Source organism: Betta splendens, chromosome 24 (assembly GCF_900634795.4).
Source record: "Betta splendens chromosome 24, fBetSpl5.4, whole genome shotgun sequence".
Lineage (NCBI taxonomy): Eukaryota > Metazoa > Chordata > Actinopteri > Anabantiformes > Osphronemidae > Betta > Betta splendens.
This window is the reverse complement of record NC_040901.2, coordinates 14,359,908-14,380,483: the sequence shown is the minus strand read 5'-3', so window position 1 is coordinate 14,380,483 and position 20,576 is coordinate 14,359,908. Positions and strand designations below refer to the sequence as shown.

Here is a 20,576-nt window from a genome sequence, read left to right as displayed (position 1 = left end):
TATAATACAAATTTAGCTAGTAATTAGATGTGAGTGTGTGTAGATGTGCTAGCTTTCTATTTTTAACCTCCCTTCCTTCCATTTGTGTGTCCCTCCATCTGTGACAGCGATTAAAGTGTGAAAAATAATTTCCCTCTAGAATTAATAGTTTTTTAATCTTGAATCTAACCATACAGCCATAAAACACCATTAACATGAACACAGCTGATGTCAAGGTTCAAAAAATCCAAGGTTTAATCACATCATTTACAAAAAGCAAACATATTGTCCACATCTATCCTACAGACAGTTGGCTGGTCCGGTGTCAGAACCGTGGCGTCGTCTTAGTTGCCATAGCCTCTGTTCACGCATGTCCCTCAACCAGCTCAGTAGAAATACAAGGAACAAACCAACAGGACAAGGGTGAAGACACGAAAACAAAAGAAATGAAGTTTGATGTCCTGGTTATGACACAGTGGTGGAAATATCTGATCTCTCTCAAACAATTATCTCACACTCACAAGTCTTCTGTGTGACAGAACATGTTAGTGCTAATCAAACAATAAACATAAAACAAAGTCGCAGCTAATGCAAAAATGGTTGGAAATCTGCTACAAGGACGAGTTACTTAAGCTAGCCTGCTCTTTGTTAGCATCCACTGTTAGTGCTCCGACTGCCACAACAGAAAACAGAAAGAAAGAACCAAAAAGAACAAATACCCCTGTTTGAAGTCTCAGAGGGCTAGCTATCATTTTGATTAATTTGAAACATGTTTCAAATTTAGCTGTTAATAAAAACCTAAACAATCTAAATGTTGACCAACAGTCAAAACCCAAAACAGCAATTAAATATTTGGCATTTTTCACAATTTTGGTTAAAAAAATGACAGAATATCAATAATTGTTAATGTGCTAACTGGTTATTTGAATTGATTCATGTCTAAATTCTTGGACCAAACTAGCTGTCAGACGTAACTTTAATCCAGTTGGCTAAAAATTAAGGCCGGCTTAGCTACAACACTGAGATGTTCACTAACTAAACAATTTTTTTGCCTTCTTGATGATTTCAATAGAAAGCCAAAAGTCAACCTGACTAAACTAAACTAAACTAGACAGCTTGTACGGAGGATGGATGTATTGGATGATGAAGTATTTTAGTTTCAGCTCATTTTGTGAAACTTTTAATTCATTCTTTGAGTTCCAACTACATGGTGCAACTTTCTGATAAGGCAGTAGAAATACTTTATACAGCTCAACTGCTTTTTATCCGTCTAAGAGACTTTGGCCATCTTTTCTGACAACTAGGACAGATCAGTGTAAAGCCGTTTTTTCACGGTTCATCTCTGACTATCACCTAGAAGCAGTTCATTGGAGACATCAGCCTAATGATTGAGAGCTTCCCTCGACGTTACGACTAGATCTAATGTGCACAAATCCTTCAGAAAGTGGTGCCACATGACTCTACTGAACAAAAACAGACAACTACAATGCAAATCTTCACCAAGCTCGACTCTCATACGTTAAGTTTGTCTTTTTATGTTACAAAACAAAACAACTAAGGCGACTGAGTGAAATGATCATTGGCACTTTACTCAAAACCCATTTCTAGGAATACTGTGATGTGTATGGGCTGATAGGTCATAAGACAATGAAAAGTCAGAGGACTGTGGAAGAGAAAATGTTCTGTTCTTTAGCCAGCACCACCACCAACAGACTTTCCTTCCATCAGCTGTTTTCTCTATTAACTCTTCAACGCCTTCCTGCAAATGGACTCAGCATATTTGTGACCACAAAGAAAATTGAGTCATTTTTAACACTACACGTGGCCAAGACAGTTCAGGGCAGTTGATTTTTTTCTATAAACAGTTACAGGATATATACTGATTTATATTTATCCTACATCACTGGTCTGAACCTGCCTCATGACTCAAATAAATATTCACGTCCATCAATTTTCGGAGTCCAAAAGAGAAAACGCATCATCAAGTACAAGTCAGACCTTGCAAATTCAGGCCAGCTTTGTATCAAATAATACAGCAATTTAACTCAGCCGTCAAGTTTGTGTACCACAGACAGGAGGAATGTCCGTTTGAGCTGCTTCACCTCCTCGTCTTTCTGTACAAGTGAATGGAAATGTGGTGATGTAAACCCTTTCATCCTCTCATGTGGCTTTTTCCTTTTGGCTGAAACCAGTGTTTGTAGCCTCCACAGGCTGCTGGACCGGCCCCTGCAGGAGGTTCTTCTGCTGCTCCTTCAGGCGCAGATGCCTGGGTTTGACCGGCAGAGCCACAGCCAGCAGGATGCAGCCAATGTGGAGGTTGAAGTACCAGGACCTGTAAACGGTGAGGGACAGCGACAGTGAGGAGAGCAAGATGGACACTGTTCTGACAGGTGTGAAAACAAAGGCGTGCTTTAATCAATACTGATGCATTACTTCATAATGTGATAGACTTAAGTTTAACCTAACTGACCCGGAGTTCATCCTGACTCAGCCAAGCCAGGCTTCACCTGACGTGACCCCCTTAACACTGTAAATCACACCTGTAAAACTTCATTGACGGTCCGACGGACAGCAGGACAAAAGGCACCACCGTGTAGCAGATGGCTATCTGAGTGGCCGCCCACGTGATGACATCATACACCAGTTTGTAACTGGGTGACTGCAGGAAGTGTGGCCGGACGTTGTGCCTGACCTGGGAGAGAAAAAAAACGTCTTTAGAAAGCTGCACCGAAGGCTCTGAAGGTTCATGGGTCAGTGGGGACAGCTCACCGCTCTGGCAGCCAGGGTCACCACGATGCCCGTGAGAAAAGTCAAGTAGTAGCCTGGGTACGCTCCGTGCCACATGGCTGACAGGATGAAGGTGGCTGCTGTCGGGTGGTAGGGACAACGTTCATAACATACCCTGTCAACCAGAGGTCAGAGGTCAAAGAAACAAACACAAAAAGCAGCCTTAAGCAACATTGTTTGTGTCAATCTCTAAAGCTGTTAGCTACAGGAGGCAAATATAATCAATTTGCCTTTATGTCAAAACAGGCAGCATTGCAACAATAGAATAAATGCATTACAATAAAGTTCCACTGGTTAAATCCAGACCTTTGCCTTTTGTTTACCGCCTATTCAGCAGTATTATCTAGAACCTTACCAGAACAGGTGACCATAGAAACACTGTTAAAGGAAGCCTTCAGTGGATAGCCAGTCAGTTACCATCTGTTACTGGCTGATAATAAACAATACAATGTCCACAAACATGTCAATAATAGGCTGATTTGAGGGTTAGGGTTACCTTTTGAGCCAGTGTGCTGTCTGAATGTTCCAGTTGTCCAGGAAAACCTTGAAACTTGTGGCTAACTGGAAAAAAAGCAAAATCTAAGGTGAATCTGACTGACAGCCAATCAATCAATACTTCACATTATTTCCTGTTTATACAAGATTATTTGTCATCATGAGTTTTCATAACAAGGTCTTCACCTCGATGTTAAGGATCCTCAAGTTGGAGATGAGATCCCAGCGAGGAGAACCGTCAGCATCGTAGCCGTTAAAGCCAAAGCCAGCAGCGTTGTTGATAGCATCAGCTGAGGTTAGAGCAGAGCAGAAGGGTTAGACGGGCTGTAAGACAGGCTGAGGTCAGATGATGAGTGAGACAGGCTGAGGTCAGGTGAGGAGTGTTACACAGACTGAGGTCAGATGATGAGTGAGACAGGCTGAAGTCAGGTGAGGAGTGTGAGACAGGCTGAGGTCAGGTGATGAGCGAGACAGGCTGAGGTCAGGTGAGGAGTGAGACACAGACTGAGGTCAGGTAAGGAGTGTGAGACAGGCTGAGGTCAGGTGAGGAGTGTTACACAGGCTGAGGTCAAGTGAGGAGTGAGACAGGCTGAGGTCAGGTGAGGAGTGTTACACAGGTTGGGGTCAGGTGAGGAGTGTTACACAGGTTGGGGTCAGGTGAGGAGTGTTACACAGGCTGAAGTCAGATGATGAGTGAGACAAGCTGAGGTCAGGTGAGGAGTGAGACAGGCTGAGTTCAGGTGAGGAGTGTTACACAGGCTGAAGTCAGGTGAGGAGTGAGACAGGCTGAGGTCAGGTGAGGAGTGAGACAGGCTGAGGTCAGGTGAGGAGTGAGACAGGCTGAGGTCAGATGATGAGTGAGACAGGCTGAGGTCAGGTGAGGAGTGTTACACAGGCTGAGGTCAAGTGAGGAGTGAGACAGGCTGAGGTCAGGTGAGGAGTGTTACACAGGCTGAAGTCAGGTGAGGAGTGAGACAGGCTGAGGTCAGGTGAGGAGTGAGACAGGCTGAGGTCAGATGATGAGTGAGACAGGCTGAGGTCAGATGATGAGTGAGACAGGCTGAGGTCAGGTGAGGAGTGTTACACAGGCTGAGGTCAAGTGAGGAGTGAGACAGGCTGAGGTCAGGTGAGGAGTGTTACACAGGTTGGGGTCAGGTGAGGAGTGTTACACAGGTTGGGGTCAGGTGAGGAGTGTTACACAGACTGAAGTCAGATGATGAGTGAGACAGGCTGAGGTCAGGTGATGAGCGAGACAGGCTGAGGTCAGGTGAGGAGTGAGACACAGACTGAGGTCAGGTAAGGAGTGTGAGACAGGCTGAGGTCAGGTGAGGAGTGTTACACAGGCTGAGGTCAAGTGAGGAGTGAGACAGGCTGAGGTCAGGTGAGGAGTGTTACACAGGTTGGGGTCAGGTGAGGAGTGTTACACAGGTTGGGGTCAGGTGAGGAGTGTTACACAGACTGAAGTCAGATGATGAGTGAGACAAGCTGAGGTCAGGTGAGGAGTGAGACAGGCTGAGTTCAGGTGAGGAGTGTTACACAGGCTGAAGTCAGGTGAGGAGTGAGACAGGCTGAGGTCAGGTGAGGAGTGAGACAGGCTGAGGTCAGATGATGAGTGAGACAGGCTGAGGTCAGATGATGAGTGAGACAGGCTGAGGTCAGGTGAGGAGTGTTATACAGGCTGAGGTCAAGTGAGGAGTGAGACAGGCTGAGGTCAGGTGAGGAGTGTTACACAGGTTGGGGTCAGGTGAGGAGTGTTACACAGGTTGGGGTCAGGTGAGGAGTGTTACACAGACTGAAGTCAGATGATGAGTGAGACAAGCTGAGGTCAGGTGAGGAGTGAGACAGGCTGAGTTCAGGTGAGGAGTGTTACACAGGCTGAAGTCAGGTGAGGAGTGAGACAGGCTGAGGTCAGGTGAGGAGTGTTACACAGACTGAGGTCAGATGATGAGTGAGACAGGCTGAAGTCAGGTGAGGAGTGTGAGACAGGCTGAGGTCAGGTGATGAGCGAGACAGGCTGAGGTCAGGTGAGGAGTGAGACACAGACTGAGGTCAGGTAAGGAGTGTGAGACAGGCTGAGGTCAGGTGAGGAGTGTTACACAGACTGAAGTCAGATGATGAGTGAGACAAGCTGAGGTCAGGTGAGGAGTGAGACAGGCTGAGTTCAGGTGAGGAGTGTTACACAGGCTGAAGTCAGGTGAGGAGTGAGACAGGCTGAGGTCAGGTGAGGAGTGAGACAGGCTGAGGTCAGGTGAGGAGTGAGACAGGCTGAGGTCAGGTGAGGAGTGTTACACAGACTTTAGTCAGATGAGGAGTGAGACAGGCTGATGTCAGTGCAGAGGTGTTGGATGGGTGAGTAAGACTGAGGTCAGGTGAGGAATATCAGACAGACTGAGGTCGGGTGAGGGGTGTTAAAGGGATGAGTCACCCACCGAGCGTCCACACAAAGTAGTACTTGGGTCTGGTGGTCAGCATGGACAGGTACAGGTAAACCACTTGAGCATAAAATGGGGTGTTGGCGATGAAGTCATCATCGATGTTCCGCTCCACTGGGAAAACTTTACACACGGACAGAAAGACCAGGAGGCAGAAGAAGGAGGTGGCCACTTTACGGATGACCTCCGTCTGAGGAAGCACACATTAGATTCATTTAGATCTGTAGATCTGAGTGACACCTGCTGCCTACACAAAGGGTCAAAGCATGAAAGTGGGCGGAGCTACTGACAGCAAGTCCAACCACATGCAGACGATGCTCCTGTTAAACACCAACAGATCCTCATCTACAGCAGATTGGTCGAGAGTCGTTCCCTCTACCACACCTTCCTATCAGAAGCAGCTCTTATCTTTATCTCATCTAACTCTTTCATCGTTCCGTCAATCATGACCCTTCGGAAGGGGCTGCAGTTTTGGACTTTTTGGACCAGTTCACTCAAATCTATTAGCTTGGCCATTCACATCTTTGACAACGACATGTGGGCGTGCTGGCTGATACCTCCACCACTAACAGTAGCCATGGCGAGGATGACATCAGTGATGATGGTGCTGAGAGCTGCTTTCATTACACTTGGTACTATCTGACAGCACTGAGGAGTCCTGTCCTGCCTTTAGACACCACTGTGGATTCTCAGAGCTAGAGTAGCAGCTGTGGTCACGTGACCTACATTTGGAGAGGGCTCGCTCTGCTTCAGCTTGCTCTGGATCTTCCTGTCAGCCTCCTGGTCTCTGTGGCGTCGGGGGTCTCCCTCGATGAAGGCGATGTAGTCATTGTAGGAACATGTCGGTCCAGCCAGGATCCCCATGAAGTTGCAGTTGTAGCTGAAGTACTCGAGCAGACTGGGCATTCTCCTGCACACAGACAGGCCATCAGTCAGACACTGAGCTTCTCTGACTTCTCAGAACCAGTTTGTGTGAGTTTATCTATTGTACATAGAAGCAAAGAGAAACACACCGTATGGCCAAAATCTTCTGTCCAGGAGTCAGATGTTCTTCTTTTCGTGCCATTCCTGTGAAAAACCCAAAGCTGGACTTGAACTGCTGCTTCCAGCAACAACTGTAGACGTTCTTCATGCTTCATGAGATGCTTCATGCTTACCATCATGGATTTCAAAGGCCATGCTGGTGATTTTCTGTGTTATGACCATCATGGGTCTGAAAAGAAAAGTTGAGGTTAGTCAGAATCCACTGAGGCCAGGACTGAAGCCAGAACCACAGACGTGCCGGTGTTACCCAGTGAAGTCGGCCGTGTACATGCCGTAGTCGAACACGTAGACGCGGGTGATCTGACACAGACTCAGGTAGCTGAGCGCCACCACCAGACAGTATCTGAAATGGAACAGCCACATGTTTCCAGTGAAGAGACACGGAATAATCAGACACGGGCCCAGTAAAGAGCCTCATGTTTACCCTCTAGCACACGGTTCTGACTGGATCGGATTTCGTGCTTCCGTTTATTACATACTCTTACTTGTGCATGTGTTCGACCCCGGTCAGGATCATGATGCCGTAGGTGAGTCCACTCTGAAGCAGAAAGTGAAGCGCGTACCTGAAATACACAAACAAGACAAAATAAATGAGTGTGGAACATAGACACTCGAAAAAAGAGGCGCTCAGACTCACTGCAGGTCGTTATTAACCATTAAAGTCCTACCAGCCGAAGCAGAACAGAGCAAAGTAGAGTCCCAGTAACGTGGCCACCACATGTCTGATGAAGGGACTGGTTTTACTGGGATGGAGGAAGAGACGGAACCAGAAGGCCGACAGCAGAGCGCAGAGCTGACACACCACAAAGTTGACCTGCAGGGACAGAGGACCTCTGGGTTAGTTGATGAGGTGAAACACACCCCCTCACTGGTTATTTATAGGAGCCAACACGTCCCTGAAGACAGAAATGTGGAGGTGGGAGAGTTCAGCTGGAGGAGCCTAAAACAAGCTGTCACTCACCCATCACCCGGCAAGCTGCCGGCACCGTTTCTATGACGACCCACCCCAGTATTTACTCAATACCCTTTAAAGATGGAAACTAGTGCTAGGCATTTAGCGTCTCAGTCTCAGTCCCTTTCGGCCGTGCATCATACGATTATCACGGTGACAAAGACTCAGTGCTAAGCAGAGCTTTTCTGCTGGAGCTGTGATGATTATCAATAATTATTTTTCTTATCATCTGCCAGTTTTCACAGGTCACTGAGCGAGGACCTCCAGCCCACAGCACAGACAGTCACTCTGCTTCCACACAACCACCGACCCAACAGGCCCATCACTCTCCTACTAGAACATGGGCCCATTGCAGACTGGGTCTCAGCTGGGAACTGAAGGGTTAATCCTGTGTGTTTGTGTTTGCACTCTCACACGCTGACTCTGGGTCAGAGGAGTCTGGTCAAGCCTTTAATCCTCCATCTGTGGAGAACCATGGGAACATCTGGTGCCGACGTGCTGCTGCAGAACCAACCCGCAGTGACAGTATCAGCACACACAGGCCCAGCACCACCTGAACACAGCGTAGTCTCTGGACAGTCGCTGTACCCAACCTACCCTTCAACTCTGAAACAAGCAAAAAGAGCCAGACAACTATATGAGTAAAAACAACCTGTATGAAAATTTAGGTCCATCATATCACAGAAGCAAAGGTCCAAACGCCCTGATGGTTTCCAGTTAGTGGTCCAACCGTCCTGTATTCAGTTACTGGTCCAACTGTCCTGACGGTTTCAAGTTACTAGTCCAATCGCCCTGTGTTCAGTTACTGGTCCAACCGTCCTGACGGTATCCAGTTACTGGTCCAACTGGCCAGACAGTTTCCAGTTACTGGTCCAACCGCCCTGTGTTCAGTTACTGGTCCAACCACCCTGAGTTCAGTTACTAGTCCAAACCCCTGTGTTCAGTTACTAGTCCAACCGCCCTATGTCAGTTACTAGTCCACCGTCCTGACGGTATCCAGTTACTGGTCCAACTGGCCAGACAGTTTCCAGTTACTGGTCCAACCGTCCTGACGGTATCCAGTTACTAGTCCAACCGCCCTGTGTTCAGTTACTAGTCCAACCCCCCTGTGTTCAGTTACTGGTCCAACCACCCTGAGTTCAGTTACTAGTCCAAACCCCTGTGTTCAGTTACTAGTCCAACCGCCCTATGTCAGTTACTAGTCCACCGTCCTGACGGTATCCAGTTACTAGTCCAACTGGCCAGACAGTTTCCAGTTACTGGTCCAACCGTCCTGACGGTATCCAGTTACTAGTCCAACCGCCCTGTGTTCAGTTACTAGTCCAACCCGCCTGTGTTCAGTTACTAGTCCAACCGCCCTGTGTTCAGTTACTAGTCCAACCCGCCTGTGTTCAGTTACTGGTCCAACCGTCCTGACGGTATCCAGTTACTGGTCCAACTGGCCAGACAGTTTCCAGTTACTGGTCCAACCGTCCTGACGGTATCCAGTTACTAGTCCAACCGCCCTGTGTTCAGTTACTAGTCCAACCCGCCTGTGTTCAGTTACTAGTCCAACCGCCCTGTGTTCAGTTACTAGTCCAACCCGCCTGTGTTCAGTTACTGGTCCAACCGTCCTGACGGTATCCAGTTACTGGTCCAACTGGCCAGACAGTTTCCAGTTACTGGTCCAACCGTCCTGACGGTATCCAGTTACTGGTCCAACCGTCCTGACGGTATCCAGTTACTAGTCCAACCGCCCTGTGTTCAGTTACTAGTCCAACCCCCCTGTGTTCAGTTACTGGTCCAACCGTCCTGACGGTATCCAGTTACTAGTCCAACTGGCCAGACAGTTTCCAGTTACTGGTCCAACCGTCCTGACGGTATCCAGTTACTAGTCCAACCGCCCTGTGTTCAGTTACTAGTCCAACCCGCCTGTGTTCAGTTACTAGTCCAACCCCCCTGTGTTCAGTTACTAGTCCAACCCGCCTGTGTTCAGTTACTGGTCCAACCGTCCTGTGTTCAGTTACTGGTCCAACTGTCCTGTGTTCAACTACTGGTCGAACTGTCCTGTGTTCAGTTACTGGTCCAACCGTCTGTGTTCTGTTACTGGTCCAACTGTCCTGTCCGTATCCAGTTACTGGTCCAACCATCCTGACGGTTTTCAGTTACTGGTCCAACCGTACTGTGTTCTGTTACTGGTCCAACCGTACTGTGTTCTGTTACTGGTCCAACCGTCCTGTGTTCTGTTACTGATCCAACCGTTCTGTGTTCAGTTACTGGTCCAACCGTCCTGTGTTCAGTTACTGGTCCAACTGTCCTGTGTTCAGTTACTGGTCCAACCGTCCTGACGGTTTCCAGTTACTGGTCCAACCGTCCTGTGTTCTGTTACTGGTCCAACGGTCCTGTCCGTATCCAGTTACTGGTCCAACCATCCTGACGGTTTCCAGTTACTGGTCCAACCGCCCTGTGTTCAGTTACTGGTCCAACTGTCCTGTTTGTGTCCAGCTACTGGTTCAGCCACTCCACCCAGTCGAGGCAGTTGGCCGCCCACCTTTCTACTGTGTTCTCTCCACAATCCACTGGTGCTGGTTCTGCCTTTTGCTAGCTTTACTGTTTGGTGCAATATAAAGTTCACTAAATTAGGTGCTGTAGCCGTTTTTCTCAAACTGTGTATAGTATTTCAGACAGTGACACCACAGATGGACTACTGTACTGTATCAACTACGTAACATCTGATCGGCCTGAAATGTGAAACAGTCCACGCTTGTTGATGTGTCTGGGATGAATAATGAACGCTGTGTAAACTGAGCGATTACACTCGACTGTTCCCTCAAGCATCAACTCCATCGTTAACACACACAGTTAATTAGAAGCTGAGCCGTGACTAACGAGCTCAAGGCGATGGAGCAGCAACATCAGAATAAAGCCAAACCCTTAGGTATGGATCCAGGCTCAACCACATCACAACACCCAGATCAGAGCTGTTTCCAAAGCTGGAGCTCAACTAGCGTTTTTTAATATTTCTCCCCACAGGAGCCATGTTTGTCCAGGATGCAGAAGAAGCTGGAGCTAAGTTCAAATAAATTTACATACAAACATTTTTAGGTGTCCTTCCCATTCCCAATTCACTGCAGTTTAATCCAGAGATCCTTCTCTAAAATAAAATTGTTGAGTTTTGCAGGTTGTTTATGTATTTTACTCTATGATTATGCACCTTCTCAGATCAGACGACGTGCAACCTGATGCAGAAGAATCATGATCCTGGAACAGGGCATTGAGCTCATTGACCAGACGTCTTGCTCGAAGCCAATCAGCGAGCAGGAGGAGGGCAGGTCTACCTGTTGCACCTGTTAAAGTGTGGTGGTCACAGAGTCTTGGTTCTTAATTAAGTTTCAAATGTTGGCTGCTCATTTTCAGTTTTTTTCAGAGATTCAGATTTCTGGCACTTCCTTTCTTACGTGTGAAGCGACGCACCTGACAGGTGAACTCAGGTGACACATTGGGAACAGAACCCAGTAAGTCGCCAGTGGATCTGACTGGCCTGACCCAGAATCCCTGTCAGTCACCTTATGTGACGTTAATGACCAGACTTGGGTCCAAAACCTGGACTCTCAGCAGGAACTTTGAACAATCGAGTCACGACGGGGCCCTATCCCTATGTTGAAAAACTCTGAAATAAACTGTGTATTACCGCACACGATGAAAAACTTACGTTGTTACTGGATCAGCAGAGAGGCAGTGCTTTACATACTACACATATTACCAGCAGGTTTTATTCAGAGGATTTCAAATCCTTTTACTTTTTATTTTTTCACACTGTGCTACTGAACTGATTTTACCACATAACGACGGTAAACGAGCTGCAGTAAAAGACATTATGAATCAAGTGTTCAACATCTGGATGAGTACCAATCCAATCGAGCGCATTAGAACTCAGTAAAAACATTTATGCAGAATCAGAACCAGAACCAGAACCAGATGAGGGTTCGGACCAAGATCAAGCTTAGAGTCAGAGGACCTGGATCCGGATCCGGAGGCTTCCTGTTTATCCTCATCTCCGCAGACAATGAACGATCGTGTTTGCGGCCACGAGTCGCGGATAACGGACCGTCTGCGCCGAGAAGAGGCCTCCATCCATCCATGTTGGACTCCCCCGTCGTTTCCGCCAACCGTATCCGCCCTGCTCGTGGGTCAGGACGCCGTTTTCGCACCCTTTCCCGCCGTTCTTGTCGCTTTTCGCCTGCGCGCATCGACCAGCCCGGAGCCGGTCTCCGCCCCGAGCCCAGGGGGCCGCCGCCAGGTTCCGCGCCGCGTCGGTGGATCTTACCTGGTCCAGCGGCAGGTTGGTGATGTCGCTGACGGGCTTCAGCAGGCTGGAGCCCGTGCAGGCCGTGGATGGGTTTTCTTCGGCGGCCATGACTCCGGGTGTGTGTCCGGCTGCAGCAGCTCAGAGGCGGCGGCAGAGGCTCCGTGATCCGCGCACAGTCCGTCCGTCCGTCTGTGTGTCCCGATGATGATGCTTCTTCCTCCTCTTCCTCTTCTTCCTGTCCCCCCCTTTTTTTTATTCTTCCCACTTTCTCCTATCTGCTTCTCACCCCACCCCCTGCATCTCCTCGACCCATCCCCTCTCCGCCTCCCAGACTCTGTCCCAAAAGACTCCGGGTTGTGGGAACTGAACTGACTAAATTAATTAACTGTCATCCTGCTGATTGAATAAAATCCAGTTATTAAATAAATGTAACAACCGGCCTCAGATACATAAAGTCAGGGTTTAAGTTTGTGAGGAAGCGTCCAAAATGATTCGTATTAAATACAGTGCAATGAACGAACACAATAAATAAATGTTTTTGTTTATTTAAAGGTTCGATATTTTTCTGCGCGTTGTGGCAAAAACAGATGATGTAACTGACACTCTACGTCCGGCAGATGACGGCGAAGCGCTGCGAAGCTGAGGCGTTACCGTAGAAGAAGAAACCGTTTCCGGTCTGTTTTGGTTTGACAGCAGTAGCAGTTAGCCCTAGCTTCACATAAAAATGTCGGCTACAGACGACGACACCGAGCTAAGAGACCTGCTGATTCAAAACCTGGAGAACAACGGAGTCCTCAACAAACTCAAGGTATGAAGTGACATCTTTATTTTTTACATGTCCGTTAAACCGACTTCCGGCTAGCGGCGGAATGCTAACGACGTGTAAACAGCTAAACTAATTGGTTGGAAGCGGCTCAGTTGTTTCCCCCTTTGAATTGATGGTTTCGTGTTTCGTGTCGTGAATCTTTGCAAATTTAAGTAATTGTTTGTCATATCAATTTGGATGTGGCTAAACGTTAGGCAGCTGCTCGTTAGCCTCATGTTGTCTTCCCAGAACAACGTATTTGATGCCTCGTGTCTTTATGATGTGTCGTTGTATCACAGTTATAAAATCTGGTCATTAGCTAGTTGGATTGAGGAACCGGGTCTTTTCACAACTGTTTTCAGGTTGCTAGGTTGTAGTGACTGTTAGCTGTACAGTCAGTGGTTTATAGCAAACTTCAACTGTCAACACTGTTAAAAGTCCAATAGAAAAAAAATGTAAACTGAAAGAGATTCGATCAAGCTCTATCTAAATTATGAGATAATAAATCCTAAACATGGCCTTTCAGATTTTAATTCAAATCAAAGGTGGTCAGTAAATCTGTTTGTTACAAGTTTATTATACGATAATTTTATTATTAAGCCGTTACAAAGTACTTTACTATTTACACTTTTATGTTTTAGCTACTTTGCAGATTAAGCTGCATTTTATGAACTAATACTAATACATATTCATGAACCTTTTTGTATTATGGATAAAGTAGCCATGAGTTAGTAAAGGCATAAAATCAGCTTTGTTTACCAGGTGCTGTGCCTCTATATCCTTACACATCCTTGTGTGATGCAATGACCTTTTTATGATCAACTAGATCACCTACATTTTGGTTAGAATAAAGTGATAATCCTCACATACTATAGTCTTGTATTGTCTCTCGTGCAGGCAGAAATGAGAGCAGCTGTTTTTCTGGCTATGGAGGAGCAGGACAAATTGGAGGTAATGATTGATACTCTGAGCTCAGAGCACAAACGTTACATAGCTGCAGGGTTGTTTCTCTACTAGATCTCCTGATATTTTACACTGTGTTGTCCTTTTACCTTCAGAACAAAACCCCTCTGATAAATGAAAATCTGAAGAAGTGTCTCAACACCAAAGATGGTGAGTTATGATGGTTTCATGTGCATCTATGTTGACTCACTTTTCTGCTTGAGGGACTGACTTTTTCTGCTGATTGTATTCATTTTTGTTCCTTTTTTTCATGTGTTCGGACATTTGAGTTTGAGTGATCTATGTTTCAATAAAGCCACAGTCCAACACTTCTTTGCTGCATTATAGATTTAAGTGTGAAGCTATGAAAAATCATTTTCTTGGTGTAGCACGTGCTACTTCAGAATCAGGACAACCAAGGAATTGTATTTGGTCTGACTCCGTCTTTGTTCTCTCACAGAAAAAAACAAAGTTAAATACAATTTTAAATATATTTTTGAAGTTCTTTAGCAAATGAGCTAAATTCATGTTATTTCTGTACCATCTGGCTTTGGTATGTGTCTGTAATGTTTGCTGAGAGCTGCTCTAAAGGACCAATCTATACTCAATGCTTGTCACCACAGAGTGGCGCTGTTTTTCTGTCAAGCAACATTGAGTTTTTAAACCTCCAGGACTAAAGTAACCACATCATGATCTTGTGTAGTACTTCTTAGGTTTAAAACCTTTTCATTGGGGTTTAAGTGATTTGGTGTAATGTGGACCCATCTCTCTCCCTACAAAATTCGGTCTCAGCCTCAAACTGTTTATGAAGGGTCAAGCTTTAGGTGCCGTGCAGCTTCATTCTGAGCCAGCTCGCTCTGTCTCTGCAGGTCGTCTGGTTGCCTCCCTGATCATGGATTTCCTGCAGGTGTTTAACCTAGACTTCACCCTTGCTGTGTTTCAGCCAGAGATCAACTGGGTGAGATTTACCTGACCTGGCGTGAAGATGCTGCTTCATGCTTACACTGAGTCATATGACCTGTTTCTGTGGTTTGCGGCTGTAAAACTTAGATAACACAGCGTCAGATTCCTCTTTCTGGTTTTAGCTCAGTTGTGGCACAGAAACCTGGAAATCACACAGAATGTATTGTTCATTCCCTCTCTCTGATTGTGTTAATTTGAAATATTAATGATGCTCGATGGTGAAGAAGTTAGTGTAGTTTTAGTTTAGTAAAAATACACTTTGATATTTTCATAGGCAGCCACTGGACTGTAACCTGCAGTAAATGTTAACATGAACATCAATGAGCCAATATCAGATAGAGGCTGGTTGGTGTGGTGGTAGATAATCTTCTAGATCTCCCACCATCCATTTATCTGCGGTCTGAATGGCAACTGGAGTTTAGAAATGGTACAAACAGGTGTTTTCTAGTCTTGATGGCGAGAAACAACCACTTTCATTCATACTCAAGATGAATGGTGAATATTCACTTCAATGTAAAACTAAAAAAGTAAAGTAAAAGTCACCATTTTGACTGAGAATATTCAAACAGCTCATTAAGACACTTTACTCTGAGGTTCCTGCTTCCAGGGTAACGTGCACTTGTCTTAAACTGTGCCCATGACAGTGAAAACACTGTGTTGTGCATCCTTCAATGTGTTTTGGGTCAGTGTTGGCAAAGAAAAATTTAACAGTGACTAGTTGTTGCCTGTTTTTAAGGAATTTCAGTGTAAACCAGACATTTATGCAAATTCTGTGTCTGTGCATCATTCTCAGCTTTGTCCATCTGCGTCTGCAAAGCTTCATACCAGAAACACAGAATATTGTTTTTAGCAGTTTCAGAATAAATGTGTAAAACAACACCTAGCATGTGGTAGGACTCCTGATGCTGAGCTCAAACCGCTAGCCTCCAATAAACAGTTATCCCACCACCACAGCTGGACCAGAACAAATGCTGATGTCTGGTGTGTTTGCAGCTGAACGGTCTGGACAGTCGGGACCTGGTCTGCAGAGAACTGGGTCTGTCTGACTCAGAGGTGAACAAGAACTCTCCTCTGCTGCTTGAGCTTGTCAGGAGAGGACAACACAAAGACACGCCACCTATCACCCAGGTGAGACATCATCGCTCTGGTCTGATGCTAACCCTTTACCCAGTGTCGACCTTATTAAAGGTTGTGATGCGTTTAGTGTCTAGTTTGTGTGAAAAGGATGACAGGTGTCTCTGTGTTGTTTTGAAAGGGGACTTTGTTTGGGGTCAGGTTTTAGGTTTCAACTCTGCAGGACAAAGGTCTAAACACGTAGAGTTGGGGATGTCTCTGCTGAGCTTTAGAGCATTTGTTCATGGAGCCTGGGGCTTGTGAAATAACATCTCCCATCACTCACTGTCTGCGTGTTCAGAACCACATCACAGGTCCAGGGTTGTTGCTATCACAGTTTTGGTCTAATGCCTTGTTATCACCAGTAATTGTGATTGTCATTTGTATTGTGTCTTTGTGTTCTTCTTCTGCCTGATCACTAGAAGCTCAGAGTTACCGTGTGAGTTGATCGGTGCTATAATCTGGGTCACTGAGCTGCAGGCTGTCAGCAATGGAGCAGCGCTGGTTTCCTGTTGATTCTAGCGTGTCCTCGTTTCTATTGCTGCTATGTCACATCACCTCGACACTCTTACTACTACTGTTAGCACTGAGCTACAGATACTGAATCACTGAACGTCAGTAATGAATGTCACAGGTGTCTGTTAGTGATTGGCAGTTGAAAATATCTACAATTCAGAAGACTTCTTCAAATTCTATATGTTGAATATTCCAGTTTATTAAATGTCATCAGTCTCTTATTAGCCTATTAACCTATTAGGCTTGAATTATTGTTCTGGTGTCACCTTTCAGAATCGGAGAGCTCGGTTTGAAAAGGAGGTCTGAAGACTGTCGTCATAGATCTGTTCCCCAGTTTGAACCAGTAGGAATTATTTTTAATTCTTTAGTTCCAGGGCAGTTAAACTCCATCACAACTTTCCCAACTCTGTACCTTTTACTTTATGTTTGGAACATGTTAGAGAAGTTTATCAGTGATGAGCTCAGAGCTGCAGACAAAATCTCCTGTTAAGTAGACTTTATTACAGCCAGTAGTGGTTCAGTGATCTGACATGATCTGTTGGTTCACAGCTGTAGGCGTTTAGTGTTTCTCGTATCTCTTCACTTAGTGTAGAGATGTGGTAAGATTCTGTATATCTTCACAAATGACTGGCACCCACAGAAATCAAAACAAGTGGATGGTAAAGACGTCGACGTGAAACCATTTTAGAAGCTGGAGCTGTGTGATCAGACCAAACATAAACCTCAGCAGATGGTGTCTTTGTCTTTGCTCAGGTTCTACTGGACTCTAATACCAGCCAAACTCAGGTTCACCTCCCTGAGGACAAACCCAGCTCTGGTTCTCTCAGTAAGGTGTGTTTCGTGTGGTGCAGGTCAAGTCTTTAATTGTTTTTCATGCACATACATTTATGTATGTAACTCGATTAACTCTATTGCACTTTGTAGAGGTAGTAGCTTTTTACCTGCCAGGAGCTTCTCCTGTAAGGAGAAAGCTTAGGTTATCATATCCTAAAGGATGAAAAAAGCAAACAGAGGTAAGCTAAGGCCAAGCCCCAAACCCTGAGCTAGTGAAGTTCTACGGGCTCAAAGCCGTGAAGTCATAGTAATAACAGATTTACTGTGTGGACCTGATACCTGCTGCCGTGTCCCTGTCCCTGCAGATCCCCAGATATAAAGGCCAGAACCCCCAAGGCCAGAGACCGGCAGCGGTCCAGGTATCGAGGAAAGGCTTCATGCTCACTCTGTCTCTTTTACTAACTAGTGGCACCACAGCAGCACCTACATCAAATCATGTCAGAAATAACCTCATCATAACGACGCTGAGCTTAGACCAGACCAATCCAGCAGCTGGAAAGTGATCGATGTTTGGCAGAGTTTGAAGGTGCTAAGCTTAATGCACATGTTAACAGCTGCACATGAAAGCTTAACCTACATGAAATCAGTCAGAGTTGTGGTGCTGCTGTCAGTGACCGGGGCTCACCCGGCACTAGAGAAGCATGTGAATGGGTAGGAAGTACAGGCGATGCCTAATGGAGCGTCTCTGCTGTTGGAACCTAGTTCATTTGGCAGTGGCACAGCAGCAAGTGGCAGGAACATGATGCTGCGACCGGCTGAAGACTGAAGCTAACACAACAAAACACCAGCAGTGGATTCAGTTCCAGTTACTGGACACTTGGAGACAGAAATAAGAACGAAGGGAACAATGAGCCAAACCTATGTCGCTTCATCACAGCATCTGGTCCTTTTACTCGGTGGCTGTATTATGACCACTGATAGAGTAAATGTTACCTACAAGTGAAATACGTGTGTGAACATCACGTGGGGGATTGGCCTCTATTCAACGTCTCGGTGTCACCCACCAGGACTCTGACAAGGTGGCGGCTCTGGCACAAACAGACTTCCAGCAGCAGGCATCTGACAGCGTGAGCTCGTCTTCAGGCGTACAGAGGGAGCGCTTGGACCTGGAGGTGGAGGACGACCTCGACGACGGAGACTCATTTTTTGACGACCCGCTGCCCAAACCCCAGAAGATGTACGGCTGGTGAGCACGTCAGAGCGTTTCGGTGGTGATACGTCGCTGCCCCTGCTGCACACAGACTTCAGCCTCCGCTGTCCGTCCTGTGTGCTCTCCTCTGAGATGGGTTTCTCTGTTTTCTCTCTCTGCCTCTGAAGTCGTAGTTCTCCCCTCGGAGACAAGGACTCACCTGAGAGGACAGACCAGCCAGAGTAAGTAACAGTCTGACCTTCAGGTTGGATCATGGCATGAAGCAACCTCTACAGATCGGAGTCCTCTGGTCTGGTTCTTCGTGATCCACCTGAGGATGCACTGATCGGCTCTTCTGAAACCAGGAGTCTGTTTACTCCAGTCTCCTTGTCTGTCTGCAGCGATGTTAGACTGTGGAAGGAGCTGAATACTAAAGATCACTGCTCAGAGCTGCTCAGACAACATCAAACAAATACACATTAACCAACAATGGAAACAACATCAGACTTAGAAGGTCTGTGTGTCCCCCACACCGTCTGTCCACTTGTCCCTTCCTGTTGCTTCGTTTTGGACCTGTCTCTGTTTTCTTCTTGTGTGTCTTTCTTTACCTGACTTTCACCTCCTCTTCCTCCACCCCTCCTCTTTCTCCCTGACCCTTCCTCTACCTGCCCATCACCCATCCTCACCCTGCAGGGGTCTCTCTGGGCCGGTCATCTCCTCCTTGAGGCGAGGCAAAAGCCTGAATGAGTGAGTCTGCATGGTTTCACCGCGTCACAGTCCAGTGAGTCGACTGAGACCTGGAGCTGTAAGATTGTACTAGTGTCCATATCAGTCTTCATCCCAGTGGACCACAATAACTCAGTTAGATTTCACTCTGCTGGCGTCTTTGTGAAACTTTAATGGTCTGTGAAGAGAAACTGGGTCATGAAACCCAAGAGTCAACGAGTGTGAAAGCAGCTCCAGCTCCTTCTCACAGCTTTGACATTGCTGATCCTGGATGATGAGGAAATCTTTGGAGAAAACCGAGAAACACATCTATGTTCAGTGTGACTTTGGCATCATCATTTGAATGTTGTGTTTTGTGTCCTCTCTCCGCTCCTGCTTCCCCCTCCTCCTCTCTGGTCTCAGTCTCTCTCTCCTGGCTGGTGACTCAGAGGGCGAGCGAGACGATCCTCTGTCTGAACACAGTCAGAGCTCTGGGCTCAGGTGAGCTTCAGGTGTCTCTCTGTTAATGTTATTATTAGTGTTATTAATCCGACATGCACCATCTCGAGGTCAGCGTCTCCTGACACGGAGCAAAATATCAGAACGATTGAAGATCAGCGCCACCGTTTGCCCTCAGCTGTGATGTTTGTGTCCCAGGAAGGTGGAGGCATCAGGGACCAGAGAGAGTCCAGGTTCCGTGTCCGGTGCTCCAAAGCCGAGAGCAGGTGGAAGCAGCCGCACAGGTCAGAGCTCAGCCACCACTCCCTAAGCATCGGTAGCTGGACCTTATACTGCACTTTATCTTCACTCTGCTCTGTTTTCTGAGTCCAACGTAAACTGAAGATAATTTATGTTGGACTGACATTGAGTGATGACTTTCCCGCAGGAGCATCAAACACTAAAGAGAGAGGCTTCAGGGACTCGAAGGCTCTGAATGATGGGACTGGACCTGTACAGCTGGGTAGGATTGTTTTTACCTTTAGTTACCTGTCGGTTTCCTGCTGCTGTTATGAACCAATAGTTTGTGTTTGCTGTCATTAATGGCTTTAGTAATAAAAAAAAAGCTGTTTCTTTATTCAAATTAACTTTTTGTTCCTTTAGATGATGATGTTGAATATGACGACGACTTTAACAGGTAAGATTGTTTTTCTTTGTTTTGCTTTTCATCTGCCCCAAGAACAATGGCTGCCAGACTAAAAGAAATCTCAACTTTGTTTCAGTCATCGATCGGATCTGTCCAAGAGTGAGCTGAGCATTGGGGAGGAAATCGAGGAGGTTTCCATTGAAGGACCTGATAACAGTGACAAGGTGATGAACTATTCTGGTTCTGGTTCTGGTCAGACCTGCATCGCTGGCTCACGCTGTCTGTTCTGTTCTGCAGTTTGATGAAACCACTCAGGACTTAAGCGTCTCCCAGCTCAGCCAGAGTCATGGAACTGATTACATGGAGGATGTGGCCTGACTTCCCATCATCCACCACACTTTCCCATCATGCACTTCTTTGTACCATCTATATTTAAGTCTGTACAGTTTGTTTGAACAAATAAAGTGAATTGTTTTTATGTTGTTTTATGCTAATTTAATGGTCTCAG

General features: G+C 46.4%; 2 protein-coding genes across 11 annotated transcripts; one reads left to right on the top strand and one right to left on the bottom strand.

Annotated features, from left to right (window-relative positions):
• Nucleotides 1-210: 210 nt before the first annotated feature.
• Nucleotides 211-12,241, bottom strand: mboat2b (membrane bound O-acyltransferase domain containing 2b). 3 transcript variants are annotated; one of them, XM_029141885.3, is made up of 13 exons: nt 11,996-12,241; nt 7,406-7,551; nt 7,223-7,300; nt 6,985-7,080; nt 6,851-6,906; nt 6,707-6,761; nt 6,420-6,603; nt 5,691-5,883; nt 3,448-3,551; nt 3,263-3,327; nt 2,749-2,881; nt 2,520-2,671; nt 211-2,311 (listed from the first exon to the last, which is right to left on the bottom strand). In XM_029141885.3, the coding sequence occupies exons 1-13, from the start codon at nt 12,083-12,085 to the stop codon at nt 2,140-2,142; spliced, it is 1,524 nt and encodes a 507-aa protein (XP_028997718.1). In that variant the 5' UTR covers nt 12,086-12,241; the 3' UTR covers nt 211-2,139. The 3 variants fall into 3 exon arrangements, with proteins under 3 accessions (XP_028997718.1, XP_040925543.1, XP_028997720.1); XM_041069609.2 differs by lacking the exon at nt 11,996-12,241 and adding an exon at nt 8,342-8,518; XM_029141887.3 differs by lacking the exon at nt 11,996-12,241 and adding an exon at nt 8,104-8,283.
• A 38-nt stretch (nt 12,242-12,279) lies between these two features.
• Nucleotides 12,280-20,546, top strand: cep43 (centrosomal protein 43). Of its 8 annotated transcripts, XM_029141899.3 has the most exons (16): nt 12,280-12,785; nt 13,680-13,733; nt 13,841-13,895; nt 14,594-14,682; nt 15,681-15,815; nt 17,070-17,147; nt 17,456-17,509; nt 18,158-18,336; nt 18,468-18,521; nt 18,973-19,026; nt 19,408-19,485; nt 19,642-19,727; nt 19,871-19,945; nt 20,086-20,119; nt 20,205-20,292; nt 20,366-20,546. In XM_029141899.3, the coding sequence occupies exons 1-16, from the start codon at nt 12,702-12,704 to the stop codon at nt 20,444-20,446; spliced, it is 1,278 nt and encodes a 425-aa protein (XP_028997732.1). In that variant the 5' UTR covers nt 12,280-12,701; the 3' UTR covers nt 20,447-20,546. The 8 variants fall into 8 exon arrangements, with proteins under 8 accessions (XP_028997732.1, XP_028997733.1, XP_028997734.1 ...); XM_029141900.3 differs by lacking the exon at nt 17,456-17,509; XM_029141901.3 differs by lacking the exon at nt 18,973-19,026.
• The last annotated feature ends 30 nt before the right edge of the window (nt 20,547-20,576 follow it).

Excerpts from the sequence above, each read along its gene's own strand:
- mboat2b (XM_029141885.3), bottom strand. The coding sequence starts at position 12,085 with ATGGCCGCCGAAGAAAACCCATCCACGGCCTGCACGGGCTCCAGCCTG. Across the intron at positions 7,301-7,405 it reads GCTCTGTTCTGCTTCGGCTG|GTACGCGCTTCACTTTCTGC; the intron begins GTAGGACTTTAA and ends TGTGTATTTCAG. Across the intron at positions 2,882-3,262 it reads ACAGCACACTGGCTCAAAAG|GGTATGTTATGAACGTTGTC; the intron begins GTAACCCTAACC and ends TCTGGTTGACAG.
- cep43 (XM_029141899.3), top strand. The coding sequence starts at position 12,702 with ATGTCGGCTACAGACGACGACACCGAGCTAAGAGACCTGCTGATTCAA. Across the intron at positions 18,337-18,467 it reads CCCCAGAAGATGTACGGCTG|TCGTAGTTCTCCCCTCGGAG; the intron begins GTGAGCACGTCA and ends CTGCCTCTGAAG. Across the intron at positions 19,728-19,870 it reads AGGTGGAAGCAGCCGCACAG|GAGCATCAAACACTAAAGAG; the intron begins GTCAGAGCTCAG and ends ACTTTCCCGCAG.